The sequence below is a fragment of the Zosterops lateralis genome (assembly GCF_965231275.1).
Source record: "Zosterops lateralis genome assembly, chromosome: 1".
NCBI lineage: Eukaryota > Metazoa > Chordata > Aves > Passeriformes > Zosteropidae > Zosterops > Zosterops lateralis.
The window spans coordinates 94,641,010-94,657,796 of record NC_139762.1 but is presented as its reverse complement, the minus strand read 5'-3'; the positions used below and the strand labels follow the sequence as shown (position 1 = coordinate 94,657,796).

The window sequence follows — 16,787 nt, the reverse complement described above, 5'->3', positions numbered from 1 at the left end:
TCACGGCCCGCCGCCGCCCCGCCCCTCCCGCCCCGCCGGCTTCTCATTGGTGAAAAGCGATGCCACTCAAAGCAGACGGGCTGCCCGGGGGCGGCCTTGGCGGCCGGGGGCGGGACTTTGGGGTCGTGCCCCGCCTTCTCCCCCCGTCCCACGTGATCGGCGCTGGGGGCGCGGGGGGGGCGGTGCCGGACGGGCCCCTCTGGCGTCTCTCGGGCCGCTCTCGGTGCCGGGCGCTGGGTCTGGGCTTATTGTGCCCTTCTGGGATGGTCACCCCAGCGTTCGACGCCTTTGGCAGCGGCGCGCTGCGGGCTGCCGGTGTGCGCTGTGACGAGCTGATCGCCGACTTGCAATGCAGAACCACATCGGAGTGGTTTGGGTTGGAAGTGACCTTTTAGGTGGTCTGGTTACAATTCCCCTCCTATGGGGGCCGCTAGACAAGATTGTTCAAAGTCCGATCCAGCCTGGCCTTAAACATTTCCAATATAAGAAAGACAAGGAGCTGCTGAGGAGGGTACAGCACAGGGCTACAGAGATGTTCAGGAGTCTGCAGCGCTTCTTGTGGGAAGAGACCCCGGGAGCAGCCAGACTGAGACAGGATGAGGAGCAATGGCCATAAACTAAAAAAACAAGAAGTTTCACCTTAGCATGAAGACCTTTACATTAGAGTGGCAGAGATGGCTGGTCGGGCCTGCCCAGGGAGATTGTGGAATCTCCCTCTGGAGACACCACCCCTGCCCGTGTTCCCTGCCCTGAGGCCGCTCCCGGGGACCCGCCCTGGCAGCGCCCTGGGGCTACACCATCTCCAGAGGTCCCTTCCAGCCCTAACAGTCTGTGATTCTGTGATTCGGGCTCTCTGGGCAGCCTGTTCCAGTGGCCCAGAGCCCTGGCAGTAAAGGTGTTTTCCCTGACCCTGGGCTGAGTTACCCCGTGGGGGCACAGCCGCCCGGCCCGGCCCGGGGCCGCCTCAAGCGCCTCTGCCGTGGGCGGGCTGAGTTACACCGGGCACGGCGCGGCTGTGCCGGGCTCTGGGGCTCTGGCCGGCGCCGTGGCTGCCCCAGCACCCCGCCCTCACCTCCGGTGTCCCGGCAGGCCGGGCTGCCCGGGAAGTCAGGCTGTGATCCTCGCTGATCCCGGCGGTGCCCGAAGGGGGGGCCCGCGGGTGCCCTTTTCCCGCGCGGCCCGTGAGGTGATCCCGGCGGGATCCCGGCCCCGCTACAGCGGCTTCCTCACAGCTCCCCAGAACCTCTCGCTGTGGCAGGAGCCCCTCGGCCCGCCCTGGCAGAGCTCTCTCCCCCGGGGCTTGGAACGAGGCTTCCCTGGGACACGGCCCGGCTTTGCTGCTTTGGGTGTGCTGAGGGCACAGGGAGCGGTGCCTCCCCCTTCTCCCGGTGAGGCCCTGACACCAATTCAATCCTGTTTCCCTTCAGTTTTGGCTGAGGTAAAATATGTTTCCTTATGTTTCCTTTGCTCTGGTCTCAGATGTGTATTCCAGGCCGGTGTGTGTCCCCACATCCCCATGTCACATCCATACACAACTTGGGTGCCTCGGCGGCAACAGCCCCATGGACACACTCAGGCGTGAATATAGGATAGATTTGTGGGGTTTTTTTGTAGCATAAAACCCACCCAGGATGATGTGTAACCCTTGCTGAAAGCTGGTGCTTCTTCCACACCCTGAGGCTGAGTCAGGACAGCTTTGTACCTCACCACCGTCTTCAGATCCTGCCTCAGCTTTTCCACCAGCCCGACAGTAAGAGCAGTAGCTGCTCTCCCTCAGATTGCTGTGGTTCCCAGCTTTAATAAGGAGGTTCTTTATTGCAGCATCCAGATTGTTACTGAAGATTGCAAATACTGCTGCCAAGCTCTGGGATTTATTTGCCTGTTCTGACAGAAAAGACAGTGATGGCCATTCCCTGAGTGATGTTCTGTTCAGCTTAGCAGGAGCTCAGCGATGGTTTCAGGTTCACATGCTGTGATTATTGGCACGTAAAGGCACAATTTCTCCCACACACATAAAGTCCTCTTGTACAGAGGGCGGCCGTGGTGATTTCCGATGATTTATTACCAGTAGTTCTTTCTTAACTGGCAGCTCTGTGTTATCTTTATCCTCTCCCCTGAAGGGAGAAGCCTTTTGCAAGCACTCTGTCCCATTAGCTTTTAAGATGTCTGGGAAGATTTAACTTACGCTTAATACAGCAAGTTGTTCCCACAGGGGAGTCATCCTCAAACAGCAAGCAGGGCATGGAGTGTTGCAGCGTGTGTTTTACAACATCTCTGCCACAAAACTCCCCAATAAACGCTATGAAAGCTGAGGACTCGGGCCTTCTTTTCCATGGTTTAATAAGGACAAGGTGTTTTTTTCTTTCCTCATTTATTTAAAACTGAGCTTTCCCTTGAGCTGTATCTTTTGGAATTCTCTGATGAAGTGATAGTCTTGGCTGGCATTTTAAAAAACCCCTACTTTTCATGACTGCCGAAAAAACTTGAAATGTGTTTTTCTTTAAGGGTAAGAAGTAAGAAAACATTATTTTCTTTTAAATGACAGTTATAAAACACTCACCTTGTGATTTTTCTTGGATCTGTTTAAAGTGTTGCATTGTAAAAAAAGCAAAGCAAAATCAGAACAGCAAAATTATCTTTGACATTGTTCCTCAAAATAGACTTCCACTTCATGATTATTTTATCACAATTTACAAAATTGCTTTTCAGGTGAATACCTGGTGAATTCATAAAATTTGGGATCAAAATATTTATTGCTGTCCTCACTGTGCTGGTGAGACCATTTCCCAAAATTGTTTTGGGGTTTGGAGAGGGAAGAAATATTAAACCAGCTTTCTCTGGTGCGCAGTGTTTGTTCCTGGCTTTCTAAATACCTGTCTTTCTTTGAAATACTTTGATTGAAAAAGGTGCTACAGTTAAAAGGTTTCTTTTTCCTCAAGTAATGAAACGTTAGATTTTTTTAAAAAATTTATTTTTTTGTAAATGTTTTAACTCATTACACTGAGCCTGGCCTGTGCTGCAGGGCAATGGAGCACACAACAGGCACCCAACAAAAATAAAATATAAATATGAATTCATGTTGTTCCCATTCACATGTAGTTTGTTAGAACTGCATCAAAGAATCATATTCTTAGTCTGAAATTCTTGTTCTCTGGATTCTTTTCAGTGGTTTTTAGGAAGTTCCAAAAATGACAGAGTTCCATTGCGTGTGCTCAGTTAATATGGCAAGGATCATACATGTACTCTGTGTTATTTTGTCCTTGTCTTTAATCTGATTATTTTGGCTCTTGCAAATAATTATTTTTTCAAGCATAATGGATTACATATAGAAAAAGGATATTGGCCAAATTATATTTTCTCTGTATTCTCAATCAAAATATAATTGATTATTTATCTACCTAATAACATATAAAGTTCTATGAACAAATACCCGCTTTGCCTAAAAAATTATTTATTTATTTATTTATTTATTTAAGACCCAGGTGCTGCTTTGGGGCAATCAACAACATACCATGAATAGCAGCAGACACCAGTCTCTGTTCTTTGTCAGTCTGCCTGAGCTGCAAAAACTCTGTGCTGCTACGGTAACACTGAGTTCTCAGATACCAGAAACTGAGGCAAGGAGTACACAGATAAAGACTTGCAGGTAAAGAGTTTTGAAGGCTGTTACTTCCAGAAGCTGATAGTGGTTGTTATTCAAATATTTTATTACCCGTACTAGAATTAACTGTAATAAAATCAGCAAAATTCTCATCAATGGCAAATGATAAAAAAATGTTTAAAATAGGGGTCTTTTTCTTGGGTAGGGGACTCCCTGGCTATTGGAGAACAAAAAAAATGCATTTCTATTATGTTTTAAATTTCATAGGCTAAAACTAACCAATCCACATACTTCAAATTAATGAATGGTTAAAATTAGTCCATGTTTACCTGCAAAGCTGGGATGCTTCATGTAGGTTGAGACTAAGCAAAAAGATTATTTGGAAAACAGATGTAGGCTCCTTAGCATTCACCAAGCATTGTTTTTCCATTTAAAAGAAAAGGGGAGAAATGAGAAATTCTGCCAAAAGGAACACTGTTGGAGAACTCTATCTGTGTGCCAAAGGTCTGTAATCTTTGTCTTAGACCATTGTGGGTCATCCAGAGCAAGTAACTTGGACTAATCCAATTTATTATACTGAACCAATGGAAACTGACTAAAAGTGGAATGTATTATGTTTGCTAAAGGTAAGGGAAAAAATTAAGCTGAGAAAATAAAACATTTTTAATTTCTTTCTCACTTTTTTATAGACAGTTATTATTCCTGTATCAAGAGATCCTTTCTGCACCTGTTTTGGGGACACTGAATCAAATTTCGGTTGTGATGGCGGTCAGTATCACTGTGTAAATAAGTGTCTGTAGTTACAGGCTGCTGCAGATGAGCAGAGTGCACCTCACTCAAAAGACAGAAGCAGCACTATGTTTTATTGAGGTAAAATAATAATTTGACAGAGTTTAATGGGTCTGATGGAATTTAGCAAAGTTTTAACAGTGTTCTGACAAACTTCAGGGGGTTTGATGCCAAGGTTTACCTTAATAGTTACACACAGAAGAAAGATGAAAAGAAAAACTGAGTTAGAATGACTCAAAGAGACACCAGGGGTGCAAAGAGTAAAGAGGGCCCTCTGTGGAGACACGAGGTTCAGAGTGGATGCCTTTCTGGAATTCGTTTTTGGAGCCTATGTATGACTGTATCTAATCTTTGTCTTAGACTTGGTCAACAGTTCATGCCTAATGGAATTATCCCTACAATGTTTATAATATCTGAGTAGCTGCATGGATTATTAATTCTTCATAGCATGAATTCAGCATGCTTTCAGTTACTTACTGCAGATCACAGGTAAGGAGTCTCTTGACCTTTTGTGAGGAAAGTTCTCTTAATTTCCAGTATGGAATCCCTAAACTTTAGAGGAGTCCCTGCTCAAACAGAGTCACCTGCCATGCAGGCCAGCTGTCACACAATCTGGCATTCAGGGCGTGCTCAGATTGGGCCCATCCCCATTTTAATGTTTAAAGTAGTTGGCTCCTAACCAATAGTACAGGCAAGACAGATGTCTTTGATTTAGTGCTGATAACTCTTTCTGTACTTTGGTTATCTTCTACTTTCGGCTTTCAAAAACACCTTTTGAAATGTTTTTCAACACACCTTCACTCCCCTGTAGATGAGCCAGGGACTTTCCAGCTTCCAGGTTCATCCCAAGGATGTGACACCTGTTGCTTCTTGGTCAGTCTGAACCAAAGTACAGCTAGGGGTCAGTTGTATTCTTCACACACACATGTGTTATGTTTCTCTAAGAAGTGTTTCGTTTGAGGATCAAGGATAAGTAAAAATATTTCATTTAGAGCAGACTTTTATTTTTTGTGCAATAGTGGTGTAAAGGACAATTTAAGTCCTTTATTTTTTTTGATGAAATGGTCTTTTAAGAGGGTGAATCTATGGAATAAAATAGAGTCAATTGGTGAGGTGCCACCCAGTTCAAGGGTGAAGCAAGTGAAGAATTCTGCAGCTTTGTTTTGGGCAGTCTTTGGCTTTCTTGGCTTGTTTGTGAATGTATCTTTAGCTAGAAATGAGGTTACACTATGACTAATGCCTGAGCTGGTTTTAGTTTTCTCCTTTAAAACATAGGATAAAGTGTTTGCTTAACTATTCCCTTGCATGCTTTTCAAAGTCACTGTTGTTCTAGAATTGAACTTACGCTTAATACCAAATACTTGAATTATTTTTTTATTGTTACTTTTAGATGCCATTTTATGAATCAGGAATATGTCAAGCCTATGTAGAGAGACACGGAGCTACTGTAAGTGCTGAAATATGATGCAGTTCTTTAGACTGTTACACTTGTCTGCAATTGCTGTCACCAGAGATGAGTGTTTTTCATAGGCCCTGCAGTTTGCACTCCAGAAGCTGAGTTTCAGGGTTAATAAGTCTGCCCCATAGACAAAATGTGTCCTGTGAACTGGGGCCTGGTAAATATATTTTGTCAGACTCAATACTTTTAAGAAGTTTGTGAGTGATACCTCTAGATTTGTCTGCTGCAGTGGCATCCTGCTCCTTCTCTGAGGCGTTGGGGACTGACCTCGAGACAACCTTTGGGCCGCAGACCTGCAGCTTTCCTGCTGGTGTCATCCCCCATCATCCAGTGGGAATGTTCAGGCAGCTGAACTGTCTCCCATTCACCTTTGGGTTTACCCAGCCTGTACAGAGCAGTCTCAGGGAAACAACAAGCATAGAGAAGAAATGGAACCCCTGAGCTTAACAGCTGATATATTTTTAGACCATTATGCATATCATTTATTATCTTCTAGTATGCAACATCTCTGGGGTTTATGAATACAAGTGTGGATGTACTAAAATTGCTGAGTCAGAAGACTGATTGCAACCAAAGCCAGTAGCTCTCGTAATTCATTTGCACAGCCAGCTTGGGTGTATTTTAATTTGTTCCAAGAAGTGCAAATGCATATGCAGATTAGTAAGACATACACTGCTCAAATATGCTTACCTTACAAAACTGCTTTATGGTGATAAGTGTAGGTGATCTGTCATTGTTAGGTTTTCCAACACCAAGCAGTTCCTTACAGGACTCATTAGAGACATCCCTCTGGAGGTGTATTACTTAACTCTTTTTAACCTGCTGTAGTTAGTTTCTTGACTAATGCTGATGGTCAAGAGAAAGCTCTGGTGGACAGGCAGGCAAGTAGAGCTGTTGGGTGAACAAAGCTACATTTATCTCCTGTGATTGCCAGAAAATGTCTCTGGTCTTGACTCTGACAGCAGAGGTAATGTCAGCTTTGGATGTTGTGCCTGTTGTCTGGAGGGAGTTGCATATCTGGTAAAGCACTCCAGAGGGTTCAATTAATCTTTTCCCCAAGTCTATTATCATCCCTCTGAAAGCACTCTAGGAACTGTCGTGCCCCTCACTTTAATGGCATGTGAAATCCAAATGCCTACATCAAATACTATGCTACCTTCCTCTTGCAGCTAAGTAGATAAAAGCCAAACATGTGTGACACATACTAGGATTTGGCTCCAAGATAAAGTAAATTTTGACTGAGGCCTTTTAAAAAAATCTGTTAAACTTTTAAAAATGTATGTTTCTTTTTGTCACTGTTGTTATTAGCTGGAAGCACCGCAAACAGTTACTCCAGCCCTTCTCCAAACCTGTCTTTCCTACACACTGACTGCTAGACTTGCACCCAGATGGAACAAGGCTGGTCATCTCTTGGTGCAAGGTACTTGACTCGCTTGGGTCAGGGAGCAAGAATTTAGTTTTTAGTTCTTTATTGTAGCATTTATTTTCCATCAATAATATAATTTCAGCATAATTATCTCATTCATTATAATAAATTGTTTTATTCCTTTATCCTATTACTTTTTTTAATTTGCACTTTTATTTTTTTGTTATCCAAGTTCGATGACTCAAGTTAATATTCTGAATGGACATGCCATTCACCTTTTCATCTTCTTCTTTATCTTTGTAATAGATCAAATAATTACGTCAACTGAATGCAATGTACCAGATGAAACCAAATATTGTTGGACAGAGAATGTCTTCTAAAAAATTTGGCCTACTTTTCAGATTCATGCTTTCAGCAGTGACACTTCTGCACATGATTTGTAGGCTCTTCTAAACAGAAGTGGTTTTCTGTCAGGCCCTCTCCTTCTACCAAGCCTGGTTTTTTTTTGATCGTAGTTGCTTTGCCTGACATCTCTGCTAACTGCTGTGTAGTATAAATGTGAATTACCAAAGTATAAAAAACTGTAGTGTTCTTGTAATAATTAGAGCAATTGTATACATTGTTTCAGTTATGTGCTGAGAAAAATGTGCATACTGTTATCTTATTTCCAGCCATAATAACAACAGTATTCTGTTCTCAGTATCTCCAAAATACATGGGTCTCAGAATTAAATCAGCTGATTCAGGGCTAGCAGCTGAAAGTAGAGGGTTAGGAGAAAAAAGTGATGTATAGATTGCTGCTCACTAACATACTTTTACATATCTCTCTTATTGAAGATGTTACTGAATCAGTGAAAAGTTAATTGGTAGAGGGGATTTTCTCTCCTTAGAAGGAACACACCTTTCAGCATTTGTGATAAACACAAAAAAAACTGTGTGATTTCTCCTTTTTTTTTTTTTGTCACATGAAGACTTTAGACATATGGTTTAGAAAATAATGTCTATCTATTCTATTTATTAAGGGAAAGACTTTTTGTCTCAGTCAGGAAGGCAAAATGCAGTTGGTAAGTACAATATTCTGTTAATGATAAAGTTGAGAGAGCAAGGTAAAGTTAACCACTTTTATAGTGCCACAATATTGGTATTACCAGCCCAGGGTTTTTGGTTTTCATTCTGAAATAACTTCTGTCAAAATACACTTGGTGGCAGGTGATGTTCTGTCAGTAATAGTTGTCAGCTCAACTGAACCTGTGAAAAATTACTCACAAAGAAGGTAGCTTTTATACTATTAATCCACAGCCTTAGATTGACATTTGCCATTTTAAAGTTATAATTATTGCAATTAAATGCACTTGCTTTAAATTATGAGTCTTTCACGTGATGTGAAAGTTCCATAATAATAGACAAGAAAATGAGCTATAGTGACTGTCCAGTATGTGCTCTTTGCTGTTCACAAAAGTGAGCACACAAAGCATCCTGGTAAATTATTGCAAAAATTACCAAGCAGTATTTTTATTCCAGTATAAAAGTTAAAGATTACATTTGGGTATTAGAGCCTAAATTTGTAACAGAGATAAATGTTGAGGAACTCAGAGTTGAATGAGAGTTCTGGATGTGTGTCCATAAATGCTTACTTTGCTCATTTAGTCTTTCCTGTTGACAGCTCCTGGATGGAAAATACTAGGCTAAATGACTCAGTGCAGAAAATGGTTTTATGAACGACATTTGCTTTGAAAATGGGTGTTTGTCAGGGTATCAAGCACAGCCAACCTTGAGTTTCTGAATTACTGTATGACAGTAATTCATTATTATTTTTATTTTTCACAGTTAAAATGCACCTAATTTTAATTCCCGTGCTGAGAAAGTCTAGTCTTTTGATTTTCAAGCACAGCATTTTGACTAACAATTACCTTAAATAAATATTTGGGTTCGCTTTCTGCCTAAGAGATGAGCTATAATTCAAACGAGAGCATTGTGCTTTTTTTTTCAATCTAGTAGTAGACCTCAATGTGTCAGAGAGACAGCTTTGCATCAGTGTGGAGCCTTGCTCAATTCGGCTGCCACCTCCCAAGGTATGAGCCTGTTATATTTTCTATGACTGTGTTTGTTTTATTAATCTTAATCTTCTTTTCTGTTAGGTGACTTCCAGTTAGCATGATGGGGATAGAAGTACTTATTTCTGCTTGCATTGAGACATTAACCATATTCTCTAACTATCTTCACAGGTTATAAAAGCATAACATCCATATTGTATCTGTATTGATGCATTCTGGCAAGCATTGTAAAACTGAGATTCAAGGCTAAGAGAGCTTTCAAAAATGTTAACAGAATATAGCAGCGAAGCGTTTTTGTGACTCTAGATTTTCCTTCTAGCAGTGTTTTCTAGAAAGCTTTCAGTTCCACTGTAGCAGACAGACATTTTTGAGCAACAATAGAGCAACTACATGTGAGTTGTTGACACCATGTTCAAAGTCCCTTCATATGGTTATTATGGAATCTGCTTAATTTCTATGCAGCTTCCAAAATATTGGAGCAGCCAGGACTATGCTGCTTGTAAGCTTAATTTATATATTGTTTAAGAAATCATGGTTGAGGTTGAAAACTTATTGTCCTTTTTGACAGCCATGTCAGCTGTGGTGAATACATCCATACATGCAAGACATATTTGTCAGGCTTTTTGGTTCCTTCTAAAATACATATTTCTTATCCAAGCTCTTCTTTGTTGAATTAGAAGAATGGGATTTCTTCTGAGACCTGCTTGAGACAGCATAAACATTAGAGATGTCTATAAGAAGCCAGTTCCCAAATGATACAGACCAGTGATGGAAAAGATCACAATGTGACTTTATTACCAGTTTCATCCTTTCAACACTTTTATAAAACAGAAATGGCCAGATTTTCTCTCAGTGAATAAACGCAAACCCTCATAGATTATAGAAAGATAAAATGTTTCTCAAATCTCAGTCTTTGATTGTCCCTAGCAGTCAAATTCTGACATTGTGAAAAAATGGGGTATCTTTTGACATCTCAGAGTATGAAACTGCATGTCCCATTAATTCTGTTCCTTGGATATTTGCACATGCTTAGGCAAAGTGACACACACAGTTACTAGAATGCCGAGCATGGGTATCCGATTTGAACTTTTTAAAAATGTGCATGGAAGTGAGACAGCTCTCAGTTTGAGAAATACCTTCTATACTCTTATTAAACCATTTCAAATAAAGTTTAAATCTCACGGATTTCAATAAACTTTAAACCTTGTACTTGCACATCTTGGGGAAGTGTAGGCTGTAACATAAGTGTGCAATTTGATGATGGGAATATTTTCTGAAATAATCAGTCTGTGAGAGCTGATGGAAGAATAATGATATATCAAGTTTCAGTGTATCATGGTACACAATTATTTTTGAAAATTTTTAATTTGTACTGCTGTAGAATTATTTACAAATAAACTTTCTTTTTTTGTTTTAAGCTGGAAGATTTTGATATTTCAGCAAACACTGTAAAACTGTTTGACAGCAATGAAAGTACAGTTATTCAGCAACATTCCATATTAAGTAACTGGTGCTATGTTTTGCCAAGGTAGGAATCTGTTCATGTTTCAGCAGAAATAAACATTTCTTGGAGCATTTGCCCTACAAATTCAGAATTTGATATTAGTGATAAGAACACTTCTGTTTTACAGTCTGTTTTAAATTTAGGAATTTGTTGTTGTTGTTCTTATCTCATTGCTAAGGAAAATAAGAAAAATTAATAAATCATAAATTACACATTTAAATACTATTTCAATTATACTAATTTTGTGCTACTTGTATGGTATGCAAGAGCATCAGTTTTTCTCAAATACAATTTTAGCAGAAAATCAATTTAAAGAAAAAGTATTTCCACCTTTGCCATGAAATACCTCCATTTCTACCTAAGATTTTTCATCATTAAATATAAGAGAAGCAATGATGATATTTGCTGTTGTTCTACATTCGCTTCTAGCGAGTGTTGAAGAGAAGTGGCACTTCTAGTTGTCACATTCTTTACCATACTTCAGGAAATATTGCTGTTATGTCATAAATTATGAGCTAAAGGTATTAGTCCTCAAAACATAAAAATAATCTCTAAATACTTTGAATGCCAAAAGTAAGATTATTTTTTCCCAAAAGATCAGTATATTTTCAACTGGATTTTAAGACACCCTTTCTAAGCATCCCTTCTTTACCTGAGTACAGCATGAAAATGGGTCAGATCATAAACATCACCCACATAATTCCTCCAGAATCTCCTTTCCGTTCATATAAGGATTTTCAGATGCACTGGAAGAGTCTGGTAAGAAACACATCCACTACTTTCATTTTTCCCTCCCTTTTTTGTCCCTATGGAGTTTGCCCTTGTCATACCTGTTTGCATTTGGTTTATCTAAGTATGGATACATTCTTCCTGAGGATCTTGAAGAGACAAAAATATACTTGAGTGTTTACTTCAAACCAATAGGAGAAAGATTCTTCACGTATCCTTTCAGTATATATTTATTATGTTTCCTCTCCTACACTTCTAGCAAAGCCCTGCTTTTCATTTTTGAGTGTGTCACATTTCCTTCTTTCATAATTTCATAGTAGTGAGTAAAGTGTTTAACTAGACAATGTGAAACAAAATATTTAGTCAAGTGTCTGTCCCAGTATTGAATAATGGGAGGTCAAGTAGAACAATTTGCTTCACACCTTCCATAAATGTGACAATGCCCCCTTAAATGTGATGTAAAAGAAAGTGCTGCAAAAGAAAGTTAAATTGTGTAAAAAATGTGGCCAACAAAGATTGCTTTTAAAGAGAATTTTCCTGCCAGGAAAGACTAGACTAAGGGTTACTTATATTGAGTAATCTTTGCTGTTATAAGTTAATGTGGTATAATTATGCTGAAGTCCTGTAGCTTTATAAACTTCAGGCTCATAAGGAATTAAGTGCTTTTGTTCACCTTTTTAAAAAACTTTTGAACAAACTCATGCTTGCCTCTCAACAAAGATGATGAATAATTATAGAAATGTAAAGAAACTTGTTACGTATCCCTGAACACATACTCAGGTACCCTTTAAGTTGTGTCCGAAGTCAGCCAGTGCAGTATTTCCCCAGAACAGATGCAGAAAGTGTAGTGAACTCTTTCCTTTCTGACATGAAAAGCAGTTTTTCACAGCTATGTGGATTTTCAGTAAAGATGACAAGTAAAGCACTTTATGCTACAAAGGAACTCTCCAGGGCTTCAGTGCAAGTAAGGCTTCTTTTATACACATATTAATGGCACATACGTTTTTTTGTTGTATGAAGTGGTCTTTATCATATTCAGAGCACAGTAAGAGCATATAACTATGCTTTTCACAACAAACTGTCAGTCCTGTAACTTTTAATTGATGTGTAAGTTACAGTATTTCCCATCGTGAAGTTATTAAGAACATTATAAATACATTAAAAAATAGACTTCATGTTAATTAGTTGCTATCAGTATTTGCAATTCTATATAATTTTTTTACAGTTGGATATCCAGAACTTTCTCAAATCTCTTCCATAATAATAATAAAAACAGTAATAACAACAACACTAATAACAGTAACATTATTACTGTTGTTATTATTACAAGGGAGGGCTTTAAACTGACAGAGGGTAGATTTAGATTAGATATTAGGAAGAATTTTTTGCTGTGAGCGTGGTGCGGCACTGGAACATGTTGCCCAAAGATGTGGATTCCCATCCCTGGAAGTGTTTGAGGCCAGGCTGGATGGGGTTTTGAGTGACATGGTCTGGTGAAAGTTGTCCATGCCCATGGCAGTGGAGCTGGAACTAGATGATCTGTCAGGTCCTTTCCAACCCAAACCATTCATGTTTCTATTATTATTATTATTATTACTAACAGTAGTAGTAGCATTACAATTTATTTAAAAACAAAAAGAGGACTGTGTGGACAAAAGCATTTTAAAACACTCAAGCTGTAAGATTTACTCCATATCTGGTGATGGAAAGGAGGCAACTAATCAAAACTCCTATAATTTCTTTGGTAGTAGTGTGTGAAAGCAGAAATGAAGTAATTAATTCTGAACAAAGAATAGTGACAGAAGTTGCAGAGGTTCTAAAATACTATAATCCTCTTTCAGAAAGCAGTTCCTGTTTATGTCTCTCCAGTGATCAAAGCTAGAATGGGTCTTCTGTGTCATCTGCAGTTTTTATAGATATCCAAACTGTCTTTTGCTCAGAATACAAATGCTCTTAGAAGTCTTAAGAGATGAGGAGCCCTGTCAGTCAAACCCTCTGCAGAATCCCTCAAAAGGGATAGACATTATCCAGTTGGAAAGCACTAAACCAAGATAATTACTATAATTTAAGTCTTTCCTTCTGAGAAATATGATATTCTAGCATAGTTTGTAAACAAAGAACTCGGGGACGATAAAAAAAGATCCTTAATTTGTAGTGACAACTGATTTATTTTCTTTTTTAATATAGTCATTCTCATCCAAAACACAGAATTGTATGCTTATTGATTGTGATGTGTGTTAGGTTGATATCATATAGTGATGCATTAGGTGGCACTATCAGATCGTTAAATCCAGTTTATTCAATTTAGCAGCTCTTGATGTGTTGCAGGAAGTAAAACCTAAGCCTACGAAATTGGACGATGAGATGGTTTGTGTAGTGTCTCTAACTCAGGCTCCTCCAAAAAAGCCGACTTTGTCTGGAATTCCTTCACCGTGCAGTACGGAAAACAGCCACTGGATGGAGCGTTTGATCAAAGAGCCGGGAACATTCAGGTTTTCGAGTAGCAGTAATCGTACAGGAGGGGTTGGCATTGAAGCAACAGAGAAATCAGTGAGCAATAAGCAAATACCAGGCGTACCAGAGCTACCAAGTGCAAAATCTTTAGGAACACCTGTAAACTCGGCCTTTGAATCCACACCCCCAAAAGTCAGCAAAATTATACCAATTTTCAAAGGAAAGCTGATGCAAATGAATGGAAAGATCACAAATCAAACAGAAAGGAAGAAAAGGGAAAATTTTGAAAGGCGTTCACCAATAGTGAGTAGGGGTGTTTCATCTTCTGTGCTGTCTGTGCACAAATCCAGCATAACTGAGATTTTCAAACATGTTAAAAATATGCCAGTCAAAACTCCTACTGACAGCAGTGTGCCTCAGGTGAAGAACATGAAGACACACACAAAACATGGTACACCCATATTCCGATGGAAAACCCAGGCTAGTGGACAAATTGCTAACTCTGATTTCTCTGAAAACTCCCCTTCAGGTGGGAATTCACATGAAGTTAATCACAAAAAGGCAAATTCTCCATTCTTTATTAAGAATGTTGGGCCAGTGCTTCAGAAATTAAACACCAGTCCATGTCTGAATACACATGAATCTCCTGCTTCCAGTGCAAGAAGGGGGAAAAAGTTTGCAACTCAAAATACTACTCAATTTCTTGAGAAACAACACCAGTCAAAGGAAGTGCATTTGCAGATTTGTAAATTAGACAATGAAATGACAAATTCCAGTTTTTCGCTGCAACAAACAAAGAGATCAAATAAAAGAGCTGGGTTAAATATTCATGAATCTGCCTTCAAAGACACAGTGTGCATGGCCAAAAGGGAAGAAAACAAAGCAGCGTGCCACTCTAAGGACTGCACTGCTGAGACAACCAGTCATCATTCCAAACCTAACTTTGAACAGGTACAGTAAAGAACAGGGCTCATTCTCACTGCTTCTCACAAATTCAGAATCAACGTTAAGCAATAAAGAGCATGACTTTCATCATGTTCTACCTTCATTCTCAATATAGTTTTCTAAAATTCAACCATATAACTTAATGTTTTCAGCCGCTGCTGTTTTTTTTTTTTCTGAAAGGGAAGATGATTTACTGTGTGAAATAAACACTTCTTTAATTTGAGACTGTTATGGTGGGGTGATTAGTTTTCCTTTGTTTTAGACAGTTTATCCAGGTCTGTGTGAGGTTAACATGATGACCTTTTTTTTTGCTGTTCAGTCTCTCTCTGCATAAAACCATATTCATGGAATAATTCCTTTCTCCTGGAAGGAATCTCAGACCTCATCAATTGTGTAGTGTTGATAGCAGTTTTGTTTAAGGCACTGTGCTGTTAGACAAACATGGAAGTTTTGAAAATACTAGTTTAATTACAATTTCACAAAAAGCACAAGTTGCAACAGGAAAAAAAATCCCACTGGACATGAGGAAAAAAAATTTCAATGTGAGAACAACTAGTCAGCTACTAGAACAAGTTGCAGAGGGAGGATTTTTTGGGTTTGTTAGCCTTCTAGATTCTCAGAACTTGACTGTATGGGGCCCAAAGCAAGGTGATCTATCCTTGTAGTTAGCTCTGTTTTGAGTAAAAGTTATGATTATGTGACAGCTAGAAGTTCTTTACCACCTAATTTTTCTGTGATTCTCCCTGCATCTCAATTAAGTAAGTAGTTGAGCCGATTTCTGTGCTATTTTCATGAGGATGATATTCCATATATTGGGTACATGGATGAAATGTCTTGGGCTTATCACATTTTTCATCTGTACAGTGTAATATGGTGGGTTATCTTAGCGTTGTGTGATGAGGGCACCTTCTGAAAAAGCAGGTAATTTTGAAAGTTAGAGATCTTGTTCAAAATGTTGTGAGGTGTTTTTCTAAGGAAGATATAAACTTCTGTACTTTAAGACAATTACAGGGAACAAGTATCTGACGTGTGAAACACTGACCTCAAAACCAACTTTGCCAGTCAAGGAGAGCAACATGGAAGCATCTGTACAGAAAAGTTGTGCCAGAAGAAAACAGGTAAACTCCCCCCCACACACACACATAAACTTCTTAATCCACTCCAGAGGCACCTGAATTAAGAGATAAAACAGATATTTAAAATTTTTTTGGTATGTTCCAATTAAAATGGGCAGGCTAAGAAATCTTACTGACCTCTCTGGATAAAATCAACCTTAACCAGGATAAAATTAACAGTAACCATCAGGTATGATATTGTCACTTGAAGAGTTAATTTTAAATGTTTGTCTCCAGCAAAAGATGCTACTGAAATGTTTAATGATGTTACTGTTTCTGAAGCAGAATTTCTGATTCTACAGAAAAGTTCTATTTTCCCCAGTCTTACTCTGGGCATTCTCAGTGGCTCTCAGTGAGTTTTTCATCCCAAGGACTTGAATTTAGCAACGTTCTGTAGAAATGATTTTTTTGTTTTGTTATGCTCTTAAAGCCAAATACAAGCCAATTCTGGACATTTTAACTGTAATTAAAGGAACACAGTCTATGCTCTCCATGCAGATCAGAAAAGGCCAGTGCAGCAACCCCGGAGGCCTGCTGTAGGAACACATAGCCCAGAGCTGGAGCTGCAGCAGGGAAGAGAGGAGTTTGTGTGGGAAGAGCCAGCCCAGCTGCTCTGAGCTGGCCCCTTCCAACTGCAGCTGGGAAAGGCCCTTCCACAGGGCCACAAACGAGTCACTGGTTACAGGCCCAGCCCTGCAGTGCTACAGCAGTAGAGTCACTCCCACAAAGAGAAGAAAACCAGCAACTCAAAATAGCTGTTTATAAGAATAAC

The 16,787-nt window shown here is 39.6% G+C and overlaps 1 protein-coding gene across 1 annotated transcript; it reads left to right on the top strand.

Moving 5' to 3' along the window:
* Positions 1 to 3,512: 3,512 nt before the first annotated feature.
* On the top strand, positions 3,513 to 16,555 carry LOC310907011 (uncharacterized protein C18orf63; the record flags this gene model as incomplete). The annotated part of the gene is made up of 12 exons (XM_083856810.1): positions 3,513 to 3,646; positions 4,291 to 4,369; positions 5,781 to 5,837; positions 7,158 to 7,269; positions 8,237 to 8,278; positions 9,210 to 9,286; positions 10,687 to 10,796; positions 11,435 to 11,531; positions 11,627 to 11,712; positions 12,282 to 12,465; positions 13,830 to 14,484; positions 16,446 to 16,555. The coding sequence occupies 12 exons, from the start codon at positions 3,513 to 3,515 to the stop codon at positions 16,553 to 16,555; spliced, it is 1,743 nt and encodes a 580-aa protein (XP_083712936.1).
* Positions 16,556 to 16,787: the final 232 nt, after the last annotated feature.